Source organism: Apteryx mantelli, chromosome 14 (genome assembly GCF_036417845.1).
Source record: "Apteryx mantelli isolate bAptMan1 chromosome 14, bAptMan1.hap1, whole genome shotgun sequence".
Taxonomy (NCBI): Eukaryota; Metazoa; Chordata; class Aves; order Apterygiformes; family Apterygidae; genus Apteryx; species Apteryx mantelli.
The window spans coordinates 4,308,186-4,327,476 of NC_089991.1; the positions used below are offsets into that span (position 1 = coordinate 4,308,186).

Below are 19,291 nucleotides of genomic sequence, written 5' to 3' on the forward strand. Positions count from 1 at the left end.
CACCCAGCTTGTGCTTTCCACAAGTTGGCTGTGGCTGAGCATCTGGCCCACTGAATGCTATAAGCATGCTATTTTATTTTCCCCCATGATTTATTTGAACTGCCCTCATGTAATCCCATTCCTCAACCATAAAAGAGAATGAAACTGTTTATGTGGGTTTATTGGGTGATGTCTGCTTGACAGATGTCTGTACCAGAACAGCTGCATACATGTGCTGTCTTTGGCATTTGCTGTCCTTAAAAGCTTTACATTTTTATGCTTTTGACTTTATAAAAACAAGTAGAGTAGTGTCAGAATATATTCTTTTCTCTTCAAAATTAATTTATGCTTGAATATCTCTAAAGAAAAAAGGGAAAATATACAACACCATATATTTCCCAAGGCCTGTTGATTCCACTCCATCTTTCAAAAACATCACTTCAGTTGGCTTGAGTGAGAATTATGTGTGTACACCAAGTTGACAACACAGCCACAAATCTCATCTGTCAGTAACCAGATCTGATAACAGAATGTGAATCATGATTATTCAGGGTTTCATCATGTTCCAACACCAATCAACTACTTCACAACAATGGTTGCGAACGGTTCCTTCCTGGGAGCTATCCAGTAAATAAGGACTCTAGGGAAGATACTTCATATAGCCTTGCTTTAGGCACCTAAATAAACAGTTCCACAAACACTCTATAGTGAGTGGAGGAATGCAGTTTCTCCCAAAAAGCAATTCAGAGAACAGCTTAATTGTGCTGGATCACCATCCGGAAGAGCTTCTCTTTTTACCGACTAGCTTGACAACTAATTCAACTGGTTAATATGAATCCTCCACTACATTTTCTCTATGGTTCTACAAAGCTGGCTTATGTTACCTCCTTAAAATGTCATTCATGTACCTCAGCCTTTTTCTGAAGCTCAGTCTGATGCAAGTTGCTTAAATTTATTATCCCAGTGAAACTGCTATATCTTTACTGTCATTCACCCAAAAAGCTCACCCAGTAATACTTTCTGCCCTACACAGAATACGCAGGAATTAATCTCATGTTGCATCGTGGCACAATGGGAAGAATATTCTTGCTGAAGAAGATCAGTCAACTACTTCTATGGCAAATTCAAAGTAGCAGTTGTTCAGGGTTAAATACACAACTGTAATTCAGCATGGATTTGGTCCTTGGTCTTCATACTGAGCCATCATTAAGGGCCAAATGCTCCAGCTGTGCCCCCCCCTTCCCAAGAGCCTCAAATTAAAATTCTAGTCCATATTTAGACTTTTAAGAATGTGATACAATTTTCAAAGGCATTAAGCATCCTACCACAGCTAGAGGACCTTAACTTTAGATTTTGGCTTTCAAAAATCTTGGCAAAGACTTTAAGGCCTTTTTTTTCTGGAAGAGTTCCACGATGTAAACTGCATGGAATTCAGCTTACAGATTTTGGGAGAAAGCTTGAAGTGACTCTGCAAATCCTTAGAATCAAGGCATTTCAAGTCCGATGCTTAAACTAACACTAAAACACATCTTCTTGCTAACCTATGTAAGACATATATAGTAGTATGTTTAATTATGCAGTAAAACTAGGTAAAATAGATTCCTTTTCTTCATGCTCTCCTCCACATCCTCAATTTATATGAACAAATTGATAGTGTGAAAAAAAGTCTTTTAATATACTCTTAGAGTACATTAACCTATTTGTATGCTTTAAGTTTTTGCAGGATCATTGCTAGACCTGCCAAAGTTAAACTAGGATTCAGGAGAATATTCTAGGCTCCATGTGCAGCTTGAATGAATCTACAAGAAATATTTCATTTGGGGAATTGATCTAAATGAACAAGAATAGAGTTATTATTGTAGCAGGAAAGAACGGAACATATGCGATGGCATTAGAAAACGTGACCAGTCTGGCATCAAGTATAAGGTTTGCATAACAGCCTTACCTGCCGCTGCCAATTGAAGGAAATGCAATTGATTTCAGCTTCTTTTCATCAGCCAGAGCCAAGCAGTTCTTCACTGTCTTTTCCAGCAGCTCCTCGCATTTGTCTGAGCCCCAACCTGGGCTATTACAGTGGATCACAAACTTTGCGGGCAATCCATGGCCAGCACTGACAACAGCTAGTCAGAAACGAAAGTGAAAGGTAATTGCTTTCCTCTCATTAGGATTAAAAGAGTGCATATGTGATTAAAATAGCAAACAATCGACAGACATTCCTTTAGCCCCTGTGAATGTTTTAGATTACAAATCACGCAGGCTTAAAATACATGATTACAGAGACTTTGCATTTTCCATTTCCAGCTGCATTTCACTGTGGTAATTTATAAATCATAGCTATAATAGAGCTTATTTTAGAGAGAGCAAGAATTCATGACTGACATCAAAGGAAACACATTTATACTGGGGATTGTGCAAACTTGTGTAATGTCTAAGCAGAAAGGCAGTAATCTGTCAGAACGTAAACCCATTCAAGGGATGATCTTGCTCTGGTTCAGATTTTATTGCAGAGCTACAGTAAATGTCAGGATAATACACTGTTAGAGGTATGACCTCTGCGACCTTTAGCTATTCTTGCTAAATACACAGTTTGTTTAGCCAGCTTCTGATCAGACGGCAGCCCAGACTGGGATCAGTTCAAAGCTATTGGTGTTCTGCAAACTGGTAAGGAAGGCTAGAAAAGAGGTGAATTATCTAAGATTTTTGCCTTATTTCTATCTTCATTTCTGAGTAAGCGTAAAGGAGGCATTTTGGGCCTGTTTTTATTCAAGCTTTTTGTTTATGGGTCATCCTTGATTGCTTAAACAATGCTGTTTTCTAGTTTACCTCTTTCATCACATTTTTGACAGACTGTTGGACAGGATGCGTTTACAGATTTACAATGTTTGATTCACTCTGTTTATATACCAACAGGCGAGGTCCTGTATGTACAAAGAAACGAGAAAGGTTTTTTACCATGCTAATTGTATGTTATCACCATGATACTGTCATGGATGTGTGGGGATTAAGTGGACGCGGGAGAGCCTGCAGACAAACTGCTGGCAGTCAGTCAGGCTCCAAAACGGTGGCCTTCTCCCAGCAGGACAACATATTCTGGATTCACCACTTCCCATCACAGAGCAACAACAGATTGTGCCCTGCCTGCCAGAAAACAGGATAACAGGATCATTGCCATTCTCAACTCGCAGGTCTGTGGCTGCAATTAAAAGCTTGTAACTTTGGTTCGCTAAAAAAAAAAAAAGATGGAAGAAAAATACTCTATTCACAAGCTCATGGGACAAAAACCACCTAGTCGAAGTCTCACAAGAGCATACACTGAAGCTTCACAAAGCGTCAGCCCTCTAAGAGGCTTTGGGATATAATCATACATGCCCACAAAAGCGTAGGTATAAAATGGGAGCTTGCTTCTTTAAAAACAACAATAAAAATACCAGTGATTAAAAAAAATCAGGTCTGTAAAGGTGCTTAAAGGCCAGAAATTCTCTGCTCCATTCTGGGATGTTTATGAGGCATTTTGTTATTAAAATATCACAGAAATAACTCCTGGAGCACTATCATCACATATGGATACTATTCTGTAGCTGCTGCAGAAAAGAGAAAATAGACTTTGTCATGTGGCACTCTGACAGGAGGTTAATCAGAAGTGTAAATTTTAAGGGACAATGGAAGCACAAGCATTTATATTTTTATAGGTTTGTAGATTCTCAACATATTGAATAACCTCAGTGTTAGGCAATTTTAATTTGTCATAATGTGCATCTAAAATGTTGGCAAATTCAGAATACATCATAAATCCAAGAAGAAACTAATAAAAGCAGCTGACATCTCTCTACTCAGATGTGGAATGCTGATGATATCTTCATACTGAAAGAATAAAACATTGTATTGATACACATCACCAACTTTAATATTTCTGAGACAGGAGTGTTTTCTAGGGTAGTCACTAATTAACTCATTATGATTCTGTTGAGGACACCTCTTAATTACCAAGAGCAACGGTCACTTATTTCACATCAAAATACTCTGAAAGGGAAAGTACGTTATACTTTTTCTATTAAAAAAAAAAAAGAACTGTGGACAAATTCTGTGCTAGTTACTATTATATGCACAGTAACCTGGTTATTGGTAGATTAAAGGAATATTCATATAATTGAGAAATCTGGGGAAATGGCTTGTGCCAGTTCTACTCTAGAGTCCTCTAACAGTCAGTTTCTGCTGATGTGATACAGAGCTTCCTCTTGATTTCAGTGACACTCTCAGGCTAAGACTGCCAAGCTGCCCTCGGGTCGGAGGAATGAAGTGGTGGCTGAGAAAAAAATCTCTTTCCAACTTGAAATCTAGTTCTGAGCACACTTTGGCCTAGCTAACCGATAGCTTGATAAGGAATACTGTACAGAAGTGAGCAAAGAATAGGCGAGTAATTGATTCTATATTTTTTTGCAAAACCAGAATTCTAAGAAAATGCTATTAAAAATTTAAATGAAAAGCAAACCAGGAAGAAAAAAAATTGCATTAAGTTACCAGAAGTAAACAGTCATAAATTTCTCCTGTCCTAGTTGAAGCCTTAGATCTCCTCCTCAGCTTTAGTCAGAATTCGTTTACAAAACTGCACGCACTATATTTATTTTCATAGCATAAACACAGATGGCAGAATCAGAGTTCTATATGAACAACATGTATCAGCAATTTCACAGATGGCGTAAAATTACATACTGTGATTTATCAAACTTTACTACTCTACAATATTAGATTGTCCTCAGATATTACATAAATTTTGATAACTAGGCATTGAAAAATCATAAGCTTTTACAGCAATGGCTTAGGCACTGATTAAACAAGGTACCTAAGCAGATGCTTAATTTTAAGCAAGTGCTTTAAGTTCAGTGAAAGTCAGACAGAAAAGCAGACGTTTAACAGAGTTGAACTTCAGCTGTTCTTGAAAATAAGCACCTAATTAAGGGCTTTCCTGAGCTGTGTCCTTAATAATCAACATTCTTTGTATATGTGTGTCTCTGTGAACAGCTTCTTTTTATTTGTAATATTACATCACTATACCATTTCCCAGATGCTTTGATACGGTTCCTTAAGATGCAGTGCATGTATTTTAACATTTGAGAATACAAATATCATGTAACCCACCAACGTCGTCTGGGGATAGCACGAACCCAGAGGGATTCTCACACAAGCACTGGGCTGGAACGTGTTTGGTTGATTGACTGCAGCGAAGACTGCGGCAGACCGCAAGAACCCGCTGCCCACCGTGCTCATCCGGGGCTTCCCGAAGCGCAGAACCTCACCTCCAGCTATGTCCAATGGCCCGTTCTTTTTGCGAAGCTCAATGACAGCTTCCACAAACTCCTTGCCGCCTTTCTTTTCCAAAGTGCTCCCTGAACAGAGAATTGTTATTTTACTCCTCTGATCCCAGGCTTCCACAGCACACATGTGACTGATCATTACTTGCGATTACATAATTCTAGATTTTTCTGCCCAAACGTTTTTTGGGGACTGCAAAGTAAGATCTAAACCTTTTGGGACTTCAGAATTAGCTAGTCATTAAAAACAACAACAACAACAACAACAAGAAAAAACCAAAGAAGACAACCCTAACAACCCAAAAACCTCACATCTGTATCCCTTGCTAACATTCTCAGACTCTGATTTTAATGTCAATACATCTGAGATGACATCCCTATCTCCTTCCTTATCACGAGCATCTGTTAGTGTGAAATGTTCCAGAAGAATGTGCTAGCTCAAGGGTGTTGAAGGTTCATAATTCCTTCCCCTAAGATTCATTTCCCCTCTCTCTTATAAATTGTTTTAAAGAGCCATTTGCCACAATAAGAATTTGAAACTCACCTGATCTTGGTCCCTGACCCCAACAGGTGGCACCAGGAATGAAACAGTCTCGTGAGTGCAGCGGGCTGCTTTACTTGGTAACTGCCCAGCTTGTTGAGCCACCTTTAACCAAGAGGAAGAGCCTCAGAAATAAGGAGAATCTCTAAGGAACATATTCCTCCAATGAACTTCTCTAACTACAGCTAAGGAGCTGGACAAAGTCAGTCTGGGAAAAGAAGAGCTGTGCAGTGTTTCAGGGCAACCAAAAGGTATGCAGTTTACAAAGGCAGTCCATCACTAAATGGTTTAGATCTTATTTTGCAGCTCTAGTTTTAGATATTAATATAAAAAACAGCCCAAGAAAGCATTTTCCTAACTACATAAGCATCCCAAATAAATTTTCACTGTGCATATTAATTATAAAGGTAGATAAGTAAGAAGCAGTGGAATCATAAAGGCTCTGATTTCTTACTTTGAAAACTGATTTCCAAAAATTCAGAACTAAGATCTCTAAATGTCTAGACATTTATTTGGTGAAGCCCCTTACTTTCACTGATGAAGAAAGAAAAACTGCATTTTCTGATGGAAGTGCACATACTATATGCTCAAGGAAGCAGAGCCCTTCCTCCAAGATTTAGTTGCCTAAATAGGGTTATAGCTCTAAGAGCACTGCCAGATGTTTTTGCTTTGACACCATTGTTAATTTTTTTCCAAAATGAATATTAAAAGCTTGTTGAAAATAACTGAATGCACTTGTTTTTTCATTTAAAAACTATCTCTATGACCCTGCCTCTATTTTTGCTGTAGGTAGTCTATTGTCTTTGGGGTAAAAAAGCTGAAGATAATTAAAAAAAAAAAAAAGGTTTTATTTTGCTTTCTTCATAACTAATTCACAATGGGTGTTTGCCGAAAGCTGGATTGCAAGGTTTGACTGTGTAGGTCAGAGTTTAATTTGCTCCTTGTAATCATTTTAGCTTTTTTATATAAACACTTTGGTCTAAGTTTATTTAGACAAACTCCTTACTAAGATTTTTCTGAAACTCCAAGTTATCTATCCCTGTGCAACTGAGTGGAAGACACCTTATTACAAATCCCTGAGATAAGACATTATGGTTGCATTTGTAGCAGCAAAGTGTCTTAAGAGAGTGTGCTAGGAAAAGAGATCCACCCGCAGAACAGAGGTGCTTGGAAATATATTGCCTTTCAAAAGCGTAATGCTATTATATGCCAGATAGCCTGACATACGGTGCCTTTTGCTGAACCTATTTAACAGACACAGCTAACACCAGGGTTTTGTAAAATCATTCTGACAGGGAATGGATGGGGATGGATAGGGACGGTCCTCCATTCTAGTTATATTCTTGCTGCATATATTCCATATCAATCCAGTTTTTATATATATATTTTATATATATATATGTATGTATAGTCCAGTTATATTCCACTTGAGTCCATGAACTCAGACCAGTCCTAAAACTCGTGACATTCTCAATCCTTAATATCTCCCGTTTCAACGGGAAACATAATTAAGCCTTGCACAGAACCTACAAAGAGAAAAGATCTACTAACTAGGTCATTTCTCTGCCATTGCAAAGCTGTTGTACATTTAACGGAATTTAGCCTAGTTTGGTTTAATTCAATTTAGAAGGATCGGCTTTTTCCCTTCTACTGGGAATTAATTTATAATTAAAAGCAATGAACAACCCGAGCAGCTTATTTCACATAAACTGAACTCTCCTTGCAGATCTGGTGCAAAGAGCAGAAGTATTTGGTGTGAATCAGTGATGTTTTCTGCATTTACTCTACAATGATGTTCTTCTTATAATTAACAGTGAAGGTTTACATTGCAATTACATTCAGAACAATGTTGTAAATTAGCTTCATCCTGGAAGGGACATACTGTATTTAACCATTTTCCACTACATTAGTAAGTTTCTTGATGGAAGTCTTGCTTCACAGCTTCAAGGTTAGTAGCTTGTTTGCTCATAGGCATAAATATGTGTCACTCCCATGAGAATTAGGTCATTATCTCATGCTTTCCAAGCAGGCATTGGTATCAGTGTTGAAAACAGCGTTAGCAGAAATTTAGGCTCTAAAACTCTCAGGATAAGCCCCCAATACATTTAAATTGTTAGGGAAAAAAAAACAAAAATTAAAAAAAATTTAGATGGGTAAAAGTTAATCATTGGAAGCTAAGCATTTGTGCACTTCTATTCTTTCTTACAGCAGTCAGAGGTAACAGGAACCTACACTAAAGTATGAGCAGTGCAGCTTTGAGAATTTTCTTTGTAGGGTAGCTACGAAAGCGTTTCTTTGTCAAAGGATCAGAGACGAGCACATTAGCTAAATGAATCTGACAGCCCTTAGAAGCATATTCCTGAGATACAGGGTTATCACGACACTTTTCTTCTTTCAATGCCTCTACACAAGGTTGTTTAGCCAGCCAAGTCACAGCTGTTCCTGCCTCAACAGGACATCCAGAGCTGCATTTGTCCGGGCATTACTCAAAAGCAGCCCCTGCAGAAAGAACAGGTGCTGCAAGGCCTGCCAGCTCCGCAGGAGGACACGCGTCCCTCCAAGCCAGCGCTGAGGCAGTGCCTCAGGCACGAAGGGACACCCTTTGCATGGTGATGATGAGGTTAAGGTGAGATGCAAAACAGAGGCTGGCATCATGTGACTATTTTGTAAAATATGGTGGGTTATCACCTTTAGCAGCAGCTTTTGTATTTAGCCCAAATTCTGATTTGCCTTCTTAAATTACCAAGGCAGTTCAATAAATACCCATTTATGAAAACCTTTGAAATACTGCACTGAAAGGTGCATATAGAGGCATATTACTAAGGTAAGAGTTACTCAGGGGAACCATAAGACACTGAATTAAGACTTCTGTCGTATGGCCTATCATGCCTTCTCGCATCAGCATAGTTTAGATGACTGCCTGAAAAACGTACGTAGCACCACTAGATATGCGTGCCTGTGGTTAAAGGGCAGCTCAGCAGGACTGTGAAGGTTAACTGGTCCACAAATCAAAACGTGAAAAAACTAACTGATCTTAAGAGTTCAGAAATTCCAGATGGGCGAGATCCAGCATGTCAGATGTGAACATCTGAAACTTGGCATGAAGAGAGCATATTGGAACCAGTCAGAAATCTAAAGATCAAGACTCAAACTTTATTCAAAACAACGTATTTAACATGTCAAACAAATAATGCGGTAATTCATTTTCCTTGGTCACATGCCTGTCTTGAACATACTGTTCCTGCACTTCAAATTTTGGCGGTGCATTCTATTATTACTTTGGAAAGTCTGATTTGATGATAAAAATCAGAAATGTCTATTGAGTTTGCACTTACTCATTTCTTTTTATTATCGGTCAGGACTGCTGGAAGCGAGAAATGAATGCAAATCTGCATAGCTACAACAAGCTTGTGGCTGCTGATTTACCATGCACACACATACAAACTCCGCAGCACTGAACTTTCCATTACCTACTTCACCACCGGTGTAGAAGTCAGAGTTTGTCGGGTGAACGACAGCATCACTGTCGATCGTGGCAATGTCAGCCTGTACAACTTGCAACTACAACAGGTAAACAGATGTATATCAACCACGTTGGACAGAGACCCAGCACAGGCTCTACATTTACACATGTACCAACGTCCATATTTTCCTACCTTTACACCTCCAAACCTTGCGCCAAAGGAGTATGCTGAGTTGTGTGTGCAGGTGTGTGTAGAGAAAGGGGTGTAGGGAACAGGAGGAGGAATATTGAGTATGACATGTTCAAATAAATGTTAAAATGACAAGTCAGAGCAATCACATGAGATCATTTCCAAAGTTTTAAAATCAGCTAATACCCCATTTCACTTTGCAGAAACCTAGAACAACCAGTACCCCACAGAGCATGACACTAAAATATGGAATCTGTTTAAGAAAGAAATTTGGGATCATCAAACCAAACAAAATAATTAGTTTCTCCATTTTGTCAGCATCAATAAACCGACAGGCACTAATTTTAAAAATTACGTTTCATAATTTTGTTTCTAAAAATGATAGTCTCCTTCACATGGAGAAAGCCACGTTTTTGCTTGTATCGTATTCACTTTAAAAAACATAAACGATCCATCTCATATTTTAGAGGTAAGACTTATTTTCTAATTATGTGTTGGCCATACAGTTTTTCCTACAGCAGATCATTTTTTAATTTTTCTCTTTATACAAGACTCTATCTGGTTGAGACAGATGTAAAAATATAAACACTTCTGAAGATGGCGGATTTATAACTTTGCCTTCTTATATCTTTTTCTTGTTAATTTACACATATACTTTCCATTAGGAAATGCAATAGTAGAAGAATTAAGTGCTGTATTCCATTAAGGAAGTTTTAAACATGATGCCAGCAGCAGGTATAATCAAATAAATATGGAAGACAGTGCATGATACAAGAAGGTTAATTCTTTTTTACTTTTGATGAAGAACAGGCTTTTGTTAAAGACGGATTTTTTTTTTTTATCTGAAACAAGTGAGAAGCTTTAAAAGCGATACACCAACTATCTATCTTCAAGTTCAGTGCTGCTCTAATATCAGTATTTGTTTTCAGCTGAATGTGAAAGTCACAGAGAGGGAGTAATTTAAGCATAATAAAAACAAATCATTTGACTGAATTAAACACAAAATCAAGGTAAAAAGAAAATTTGGGGATAGTTAGTTATTTAATCATCCCACTTGACAAATTTCTATGCCTACTCTGAATATCAGGAAAAAACACAGAGGTTACAGTTAGAATGGAGAAACTGCTTATTTTGAAAACAACCTGACAAAAAAGTATTTTAGTCCTCAAAGAATCCACATAAGAAACCCCCCAAAATAGCTAACAGTCACATATGATCATTATGGAAAAGAATTTAAATGATTTTAATCAAAATCAACTTGAAGGCTAGCAATACATGCAAGTATTCAGATTTGGTGAAAAGTCTTTGGAATATAGTTCTTCAACAGAACAGAAACCGGAAGATCTGAATTTCTGCTTTTAGTTTAACGTATGAAGTCCTAGAGTAAATTCTGGGTTCCATAATTTCCATGTGACCGTTAGTTGTGTCAACCCATGCCCCATTTACCTAGGTCATCTTTAAGGTCAATGTCAGCATTGGTAGGATTGATAATGGCCTCCACCTCGAAGCCGGCTAAATTACTGATTTCACTGTGAATAAGGTTCAGCTGAAAAGAAAAGCATGAGGTGGGAAATAACAGGACAGCTGGGAAATCACAGAGAAGCTGCAGAAAAGTGAGCTTTGCAACACAGATGGAGATAGCATCACTGCAAACAAATATGCAAAATAAAAGGCAGGTCATAAAGGAGGGTTATTATCAAAAAAAATTCAAACACAAGACTCAAACATTGTTCACTCTGGAAGAAAATGATGTACCTGTTAACAAGCTCTATTTTGGCTTTATGCTGACCACTATTTGGGATTCTTATTTTCGCATTATAAAGGGTATTTGTTTGTCCTCAAAGTATAGATGAAAGATGCTCCAACCCTTTCTTATGCATCAACTATAGGAAAGTGTCATGACTGCTCAGAACTGAAACTGGATAAAGGAAGGTCCTCCTTATTTAAGCCAGTAAAAGTGAGCACGTCTTTGGGAAAACAGGCACTTGCCTCCACAGATACCTCCATCCTAACAAGGGGACATGCTGCTTTTTCTTTCCATATTATTGGTCGCCACAGCCTGTATTGCAGCCGCTTCAGTTTTCATTTGCCCAGGTCTGCCGCCTTTGTGGAACGGCTGGTAAAGCACTTTAAATAGGCACTGTTAGGTACTTATCATTTATAATAGAGGTACTCTGCAGTCCAGTGGAGAGCTTTTATTTGCTTTACTCCCTCTAGTCGTTTATGAAAACAGCATTTTTAGCTCCACCCACTGCTGCCCCTGAGCCCCACCCATGTCCTCCAAGCAAGTCTCCAAATTGCTGTCTTAATCATTACAAAATTAGAAGGATTTATCATGGGCATATAGCACGGTGAGGAAGTTGGCACAGATGTCTAGAGATTAGCCTCATATCTGCACTTCGTGTTCTTAAAAAAATAAAATTAATGAACTATGAGGAAGTGCAGATTTCACCTTTAACATCACAATTCGAGCAAGATTTACAAACTATTACATAAAGTCAGAAGTCAAGTTCAAATGAGAAAACCAGACCACCAACGGTAAGGGACTGACACTGCCATACCGTACTACTGAGGATGTTTTCTGTAAACGCTTAGCGGTGTAATGCGATAGCACAATTTGTTTACTACTGAAAGTCTGTGATCCACACCACAGAAACAACTCCGTAATCTGAGGCAGTTTGATGTAAAGTCCAGACTCGGCACAAGCAAGAACTGCAGTTCACTGGCAGGTACGGGGGGAAGCTTCGAACCGGGGGGCTGTGACACTGCTTTGTAGCCAATGTTGGGAACTCGAATTTCACATGCACCAAGTTTACTACCCCCCTAATTAAAACACTGAAGTGCACAAAATTTTCCAGACTCTTTCATATGTGGAAATACATTATCTACATTATAAATTACGCTTATATCTACAACCAGCATGTACATGCATTTAAGATGATTGTTTCAATAGCTGATTAGGCGATATGGGAAGCAGCTATTAAAGAGAAAGTTCTTGTTCATTTATGCAAGTCCTGAAACCAGCTGAAATTAAGTGAAACTTTCCTTCTAATCCAAAGCCCATTGAATTCAATCTGTGAACTATAACATTTCAGTGTAACAAAACACATTTAGACGTGGCAATTATTCTCATCTATAGCTGAATTTCATCTGTTGGTTTGTAATCCATTTTTGTAAACTTTTTAAAATCTTCTCCATGTATATGTGAATTTACTAACATAGTAAACATAGGAATATATGAGTCAATTCACGAAACCAATATGAGTGAATGGATCATTTAAGGAGGCCAACATTCATACATTTAAATTTTATGAAAAAAAGCATTTCCATTTCATTCATGTGATTATATGAATTGACCTTCTTTTTCTTTTTAAAAGCCTGCAATTTCATGTAACTCGCTTGAGTAAACTATGGTCCCTCAAAATAGGGTGATTTTGGCTACAAATGAGTGTACTTCAGCCCTGTAGGGGTCTGTGTGGGAATGTGTAAAAAGATCTAAGAAAGCTTACTTTCCAAATAGCTTAGAATCCTTTAATATTTCACACGTGGCAAGTTATTTATAGTTGAGTTTGAGTCTTGAGTTTGACTACAAGCAACTGCTGTTTAAAAAAAAAAAAAAAAAGTCAAATCAAACCAAACCGAAATGTTAAAGAAACTTTATGAATTTTGAAATTAAAAAAAACAACAACAAAACACATGCACACACCAAAAGACTGTTCTGTGGAGATTTTAGTAGTAATATGTACCTAAGCGTATTTTGTTAATTTTATAGTTGACTCTTTTTGATCTCTAGTTCTCTGTGTTCTACCAGGTTTTGCCAGAGATCTATCAGCTGCAGACCATTTTGGCTTTACACCTTTACACTATTTCTGCATCTATTCATATATGGGATTTACATAGCAACCAATTGGTAATTTAAGTTTTAATTTAACAACAGGAAGAAATACTTTAAAAGCTGACCATCACTGATAGGCTTGTGCTGGCAGCTAAGTATTATTTTGCTAAATTTTGCATTTACTGTTCAATGCATTGTTAGCTAATTGCCAAATCCTACAGTATAAATCAAAAGCTTTCTTATGGCATTAAATCCTTGGACAAGTTATTGCACAATGTTACTATATAATAGAATGAAACATGTATTTTAGGGGAAAGAAGTGATCCCCTAAAAGGGCCACATTTTATAAAAATATCCACAACTTGCATGTACATGTGCAACAAAGAATAGACATAACTTTAGGTAACATTTAAATTAAATGTTAGTTAGATAAAATGCAGATGGCACTTAGCACATCCGTAAGTATTCTGAGCCAAGCCTTGCATTTCTTATTTCAGACAAAATTACCTTTAAAGTCATGGAAATTTTGCTTGAGGGAGGACTTTATTTTATATTATTTAAGAACAGTTTCCTACAGAAAACTGAAGACGCCTGTGGCAAGCCAATAAGCTGAGGTCTTTTTTAAAGTCCAAACCCCAATGCTTAGGCCTGAGGTCTTACAACCGTCCCTCTACTCCGTAACTGTCCCAGAAGAACGAACTGGTTACTGTGTGGAGTATCAGATTTCCATGGGGATAGTATTTGCAGGATGCACAACCATTTAAAAATTAACTAGGTTTTAATACTTTATGGTGTAATACTAGTACACTTCTACAGGTATAACTGAATGGTTCTCTGCCATTTCCTGATCCCTAAGAACCTCTGAATTTGCCTGAACGTCAGCAAAGTTATCTCAAGATTTTATGCAATAACAGTACGTTTTAAAATCTGAACAATACCCAGGTTTGCAGTGTTCTCAACTGTGTTTTCAGTAATTAAATCTGGTGGTATTAACAATGGAGAGCCCATTCTTGCAAGTAAAACCTTTCTCTTCTGCAAACATGGAGTCAAGAAGAAAGATTTTTCCCATTAAAGCCTTATGAGTGACATGACAGGAAGAACAGGATTATTTTCTGGCTTCTCCACATCTAGTAGATAATTTCGTGACCTAGCAGATACCAGTTTTGCAGAGACCGGTTTACTAGACACGCTGTTATGGTGTTCAAGGAGGTCACAGGAGATGTGAAAGATACTGACTGTTGTTTGGTTGGGTTTTCTGGTTTTCAGTTCCTGTGTTTGCACTATAGTTTATATTTCTATTTAGAGCATAGAGCACATTAAAATATACTGAAAAATCAATGTGTTTAAATTCAAGGACAATTAAAATAATTGTGATTAATAAGAATATTTTTGCTTTTCAAATGGAGCAGCTCAAAATGTCTTAACCTATCATACTTTCCTACCATCCATGTGAAGAGTATATACATACTACTGTATCTCCATGTCCCAGATGGGGAAGGCAACAGGGAAAGATGAGGTGATTCACAGTATCTCTAAATCAAACAGAATTAGAAGCCAGGAGTCACTTTCCAGGCCTCTGTCTGAACCACCTAAGCACACTGTCCTCTCTAGCCATGAAACCAAGGGGTTTTGCCTTCCTCCAAATTCACATTTAAGAGTGAGGCTATGCTGAACAGAGAAAAGTTCTCCTCCAGACAGGCAAGCACCTTCTGTCATGCACCGTCCTAAGGAACTTCTGCTTATCATAAAGCCAAGCTGCAAGACTATTGTTTAAAATGACTATCTATGGTTTTAAGAAAATTATTAGATCTTTATGTTTATGAATACCATGTGGCAATAATTTGAAAACTACAACAAAACTTTTTTTTTTCTGGAAAAATAGCATCAGACTTAACAGATTTAGGTAAACATTTAAAATCAATACTACCTTTTTAAACAGCAATTGCATGTAGAAATGGCTAAGCAGAAGCATTTAATTGATTCAAAGTCACTAAAATTTTTTAAAGATAATTGTTCTATGTCATTTGTAAATTTTCAAAATAAAGCAATTATTTGAAATTTCCATGTGTTGCTTAAATAATTAATAACTACCACCACCAATGAAGTCCCAGGCTGCTAAACTTAGCAACAGACATCCTGTCATACCCAGGAACTTCTCACCTGGACCATGCAAAATGCACCTGAAGTTTAGGAAACAGGAAGCACTCGAGTCCCACTGATTTCATCACTGTTACTAAAAGTTTTATCTTTGCCTTTTTATCACAGAAAAATCAAACACATATCTTGGTAATTTGGAAAATGTATGTTTTGAAAAATAATTTCTGGGGAATGCTCTGAAAAGGTTTAAGAATGAGCCAGCATAATGTTTTTTTTTTTGCCTCTATGCTAAACAAAATTTCTCTGATCACTACAGTGCAAGTTTTCTTTGCATTTTAAGCTTTCCACACTTTTAGTCTTACCATGAACACCTGAAAGAATTCAAGTTGGTTTAAATGCATTATTTTGGGGGTAAATCAGACCAAATACATTAATATATTATTTATCAGCTCAAACAAGGTAAGACTTTCATTTTTAACTCATAAAGTATTTGTTAGACATAGCATACTTTCTACCCTTAGATTTTTACACTAACCATTTACTGCCTCTAAAGACAATTCTTTACACGGAGTCAAAAGCCAAATGTAATTTATGCTAGACACATCTCAATAATATCTGTGTATATCCTGTCCTTCAGAAGAACCATCCGTTTCATTTGGAGTGTTCCCAGGAGGCAAAACTGGTTTTCATTTTTTCTTTAAATCAGATGCATACTGTGTTACAAATACAGGCTAACACCTGGCCCCTCTGATGTCAATGGAAAAAACGCAGGGCTAAGTGACAGCGAGGCAGTGTGGGGATGGACACTTAGTTCTAGCAACCTTTCAGGGGGCTGCGCTCCAGGTGAATGAGAAAGCCAGAAAGTCCATTCCCCAGTGCAAGGCACTCAATGGAAAGCTCTACAGCAGATACTGGTTCTGTTCCCTGTAGCTTAAAGCAGTCTTGGAGCTCGTATTTCTCTTCCACCGAACCTAACAGCAAAGCCCCATTGATTTGCTGGATCAGGCTTGTTAGAAAACACAACCTTAGTCTTATTACAGTTTTCCTACGGTACTAAAAGGAGTTCAAAATCAGGTCCAAAAGCCTTACAGTACTTGCTTTCTTGAAACAACAATTTAGTTTAAAAATTTCAGGTTCTAATCAAGCCTTCAAAATGTTTTAAAACCCAAATATATTTAAAATCATCCCCCTGGAAGTAGTCAAATAACAAAACCTACCAAACTGACAATCTGGTTCTAGCTGTAAAATTACATGTAGAAAACCAGAAGTCTTGCAAAAAATAATGTTATTTTCATGCATGTTAAACTTAGCAGACAAACTGTGCAAGGATAAATGGAGAACAACCTCAATATGAAGTAAAAATGAGTCAGAGGAGATACATTCCACAATGGACAAAAATGGCTCATCTTTTATGACTTAAAACACAATGATCTGACTATTGAATGACAGAAGAAAGATGCAGTTTTACTTAACAAAATTTTGTATCACAAACTAAAGGCAGGTTTCAAGATAAGAGACCAGATTAACTTATTGAATTGTCTCTTTAAATGGATATATATTTGTATTAAATCACCCCAAGTCCCAAAGCACATTCACAGGTAAAAAAGGATCATTGACTTCTAGCTTTTCATAAAAGCATCATTTGTTATTACACAGCATTAACTTTTGTAAAAAACAAAGCAGAATAAAGCACAAAACCACTATTATAAACCAATGTCTAAAATAGAATTTGATAAAAGCCTGCAAATCACTGATATCAGCAATGAAGTGGGCTGCCCTTTGGAAAAGCCATTTCATCCTTAGAATAATTTCAAAGCAGCTTAGCTGTAACAATTATACTGTCTATAAATAAGGTGAGATAGATTACAAGCACACAGGCTTTCCTTCTATCTGAATATTTAATTAGGTAGGCATATAAAGACCCATTTATGTATGTTTAAAGTGTTCTAGAAGTTGTTTCAGGGAATTTCTTTGTTTAAGGATACACCTCCACCTGTGCTCAGTAGGGAAATGTCAATTGTACATAGACCTTTTTGGGAAAGGGGGATAGTGGGAGGGGGTATTCCCTAAGCAGCACTGAAAATAGGTATTCATTTATAAAAATGCAGGAGCATACCTTCTGGCCAAGAAAGAGGCTTTTGGTGGACAGGACTGTGAAACCATCTGCAGGAGTTCCCTCTGTTGTACTGTCAGCACTGGCTGATTTGCTCACTTCTCCCTGCTTCTTCTTCCAAAAATATAGTTAATTAGTTAACTCAAGGCTCAGAGAAAAACACTGTTTAATAACACTATGATAAATGACATGCCATAAATGCTTACCAGGCAATAAAATGCCAGCAAAAATACTGGTGTTTGGATTCTATCCTTTAGTCTAACAAGTGACTGATTACTGCTGAAGGAAGCTATGCTGATCAATAGGAAAAATGACCTTAGAGTTTGTACGTCTACATAAGCCTTTCCTGCCTATGAAATTGCACAATTTGCAATTTCAAAGATGTTTTAAATGTTGTAGGGAAAATTATAAACAATGCCAAACTTTTAGCAGTTTTCTAATGGCCTGTTTGGAAAAAGATATGTACCTCTTCATACATATGGGTAGACACTCATTCTAAAGTAAATAATGACTAGTCAGAAGGCAAATTTTGTTTCTCTATGAAATGCTCACAGATTTCACAGAAGTATTTTTAGAAATATTGTTGTGAAATCTGGCTGTCCTCAGAGCCAGTGTCAGAAGAATACATTCTACCTTCTAGCTGCCTGGTAGTCAGAAATGGGCTGAACAATTTTCTCTGTCTTGATTAACTTTATCACTTTCCTTCATCTCCAGGAAAACTGTACGTTCTTTTTTTCTCCCTCAACCATCATTCCTTTAGTTCAATTATGTTACTGAAGTAAAATAACAGGTTTCAGGACTGAATCAACTTATTGGATAAAAATGAGAATTACAAACATTTTGAAAAAGATGCTTCATGAAGATAGTGAATTGACTACTGCGGTTATCAACTCAATTGGTGCCAGAAATCATTTCATATTTTCAGTAATGCATCACTTGTACTTTTGTGTAAATATTTGGTGCCTCAACAATACGTTTGCTGATGCTCAAAGCATACCTGGAATACTAAGTAAGCTACTGTTCTCTTATCCTCCCTTTCCAAAGCATAAAAACTAAATCTGTGGTTCAGTAACTAAGATGACTTTGATGCAAGGGTGTATTTGTGTTTCTAGGACCTGTAACCTTGCTTTACTTTACACAAATGTTTTGAAAATTAGATTTTCATGGGTCTTATTTCAATTCCCCAGGAGTTTACTGTTAGCCAAATACCAATATAGTAAGCAGACAATACAGTTTATTGTGTGGAAGAAAAACAGAACCCCACAACAGACTTCCTGCTTTTGTAATCAAGTAGGAAAAAAAATCCAGATTTAGGGAAATTATTAGTGCATGGTTATTAGAAGCATTGCACTTGAAATGTCAGCTACTAGATGTTCTAAAAGGGAAAATTAAAAAAACAGTTCCAAAAAAGTGAAACAATCGGAAGAGTGACCAAGTAAACAATAACATGCAGGATGAATACAGAAGCTTTGTTCGACTCAGAAGGCAACGTTTTCAAATGTGCTGTGAATTTCAGGTGAAATTTGTGTACCCTTCTTTCTACATTTGTAATCTACTGCTTGACAGTATTTGCTTTGCAAAGAAACCCTTGGTTAAACACGTGCACATCAGAAAGATTCCCTACTCCTACAAACTGAAATTAAAAAAGAAAAAAAATCAGTAGCGTTTTTCTTATTTTCCTAGAGTAAAAAAAACATATGTCAATCACCTTGTTCTTCCCCTCCCTACCTCCACTCTTCATTTTGAATGAGTTTAATTAATCAT

The 19,291-nt window shown here is 37.1% G+C and overlaps 1 protein-coding gene across 5 annotated transcripts in view; it reads right to left on the minus strand.

The window, feature by feature from the left end:
• MACROH2A1 (macroH2A.1 histone) overlaps positions 1-19,291 on the minus strand; it is a 51,375-nt gene that overhangs the window by 4,330 nt on the left and 27,754 nt on the right. For 2 of the 5 annotated variants that reach the window (XM_067305176.1, XM_067305177.1), the window contains exons 5-8: positions 17,531-17,641; positions 10,929-11,028; positions 5,274-5,363; positions 1,925-2,099 (exon numbers count right to left, since the gene is read on the minus strand). In XM_067305176.1, the coding sequence (XP_067161277.1) occupies positions 1,925-2,099; positions 5,274-5,363; positions 10,929-11,028; positions 17,531-17,641 (476 nt within the window). Of the gene's footprint in view, positions 1-1,924; positions 2,100-5,273; positions 5,364-9,299; positions 9,391-10,928; positions 11,029-17,530; positions 17,642-19,291 lie in introns of all 5 variants that reach the window. The other 3 variants (XM_067305180.1, XM_067305178.1, XM_067305179.1) reach the window with 3 other exon arrangements.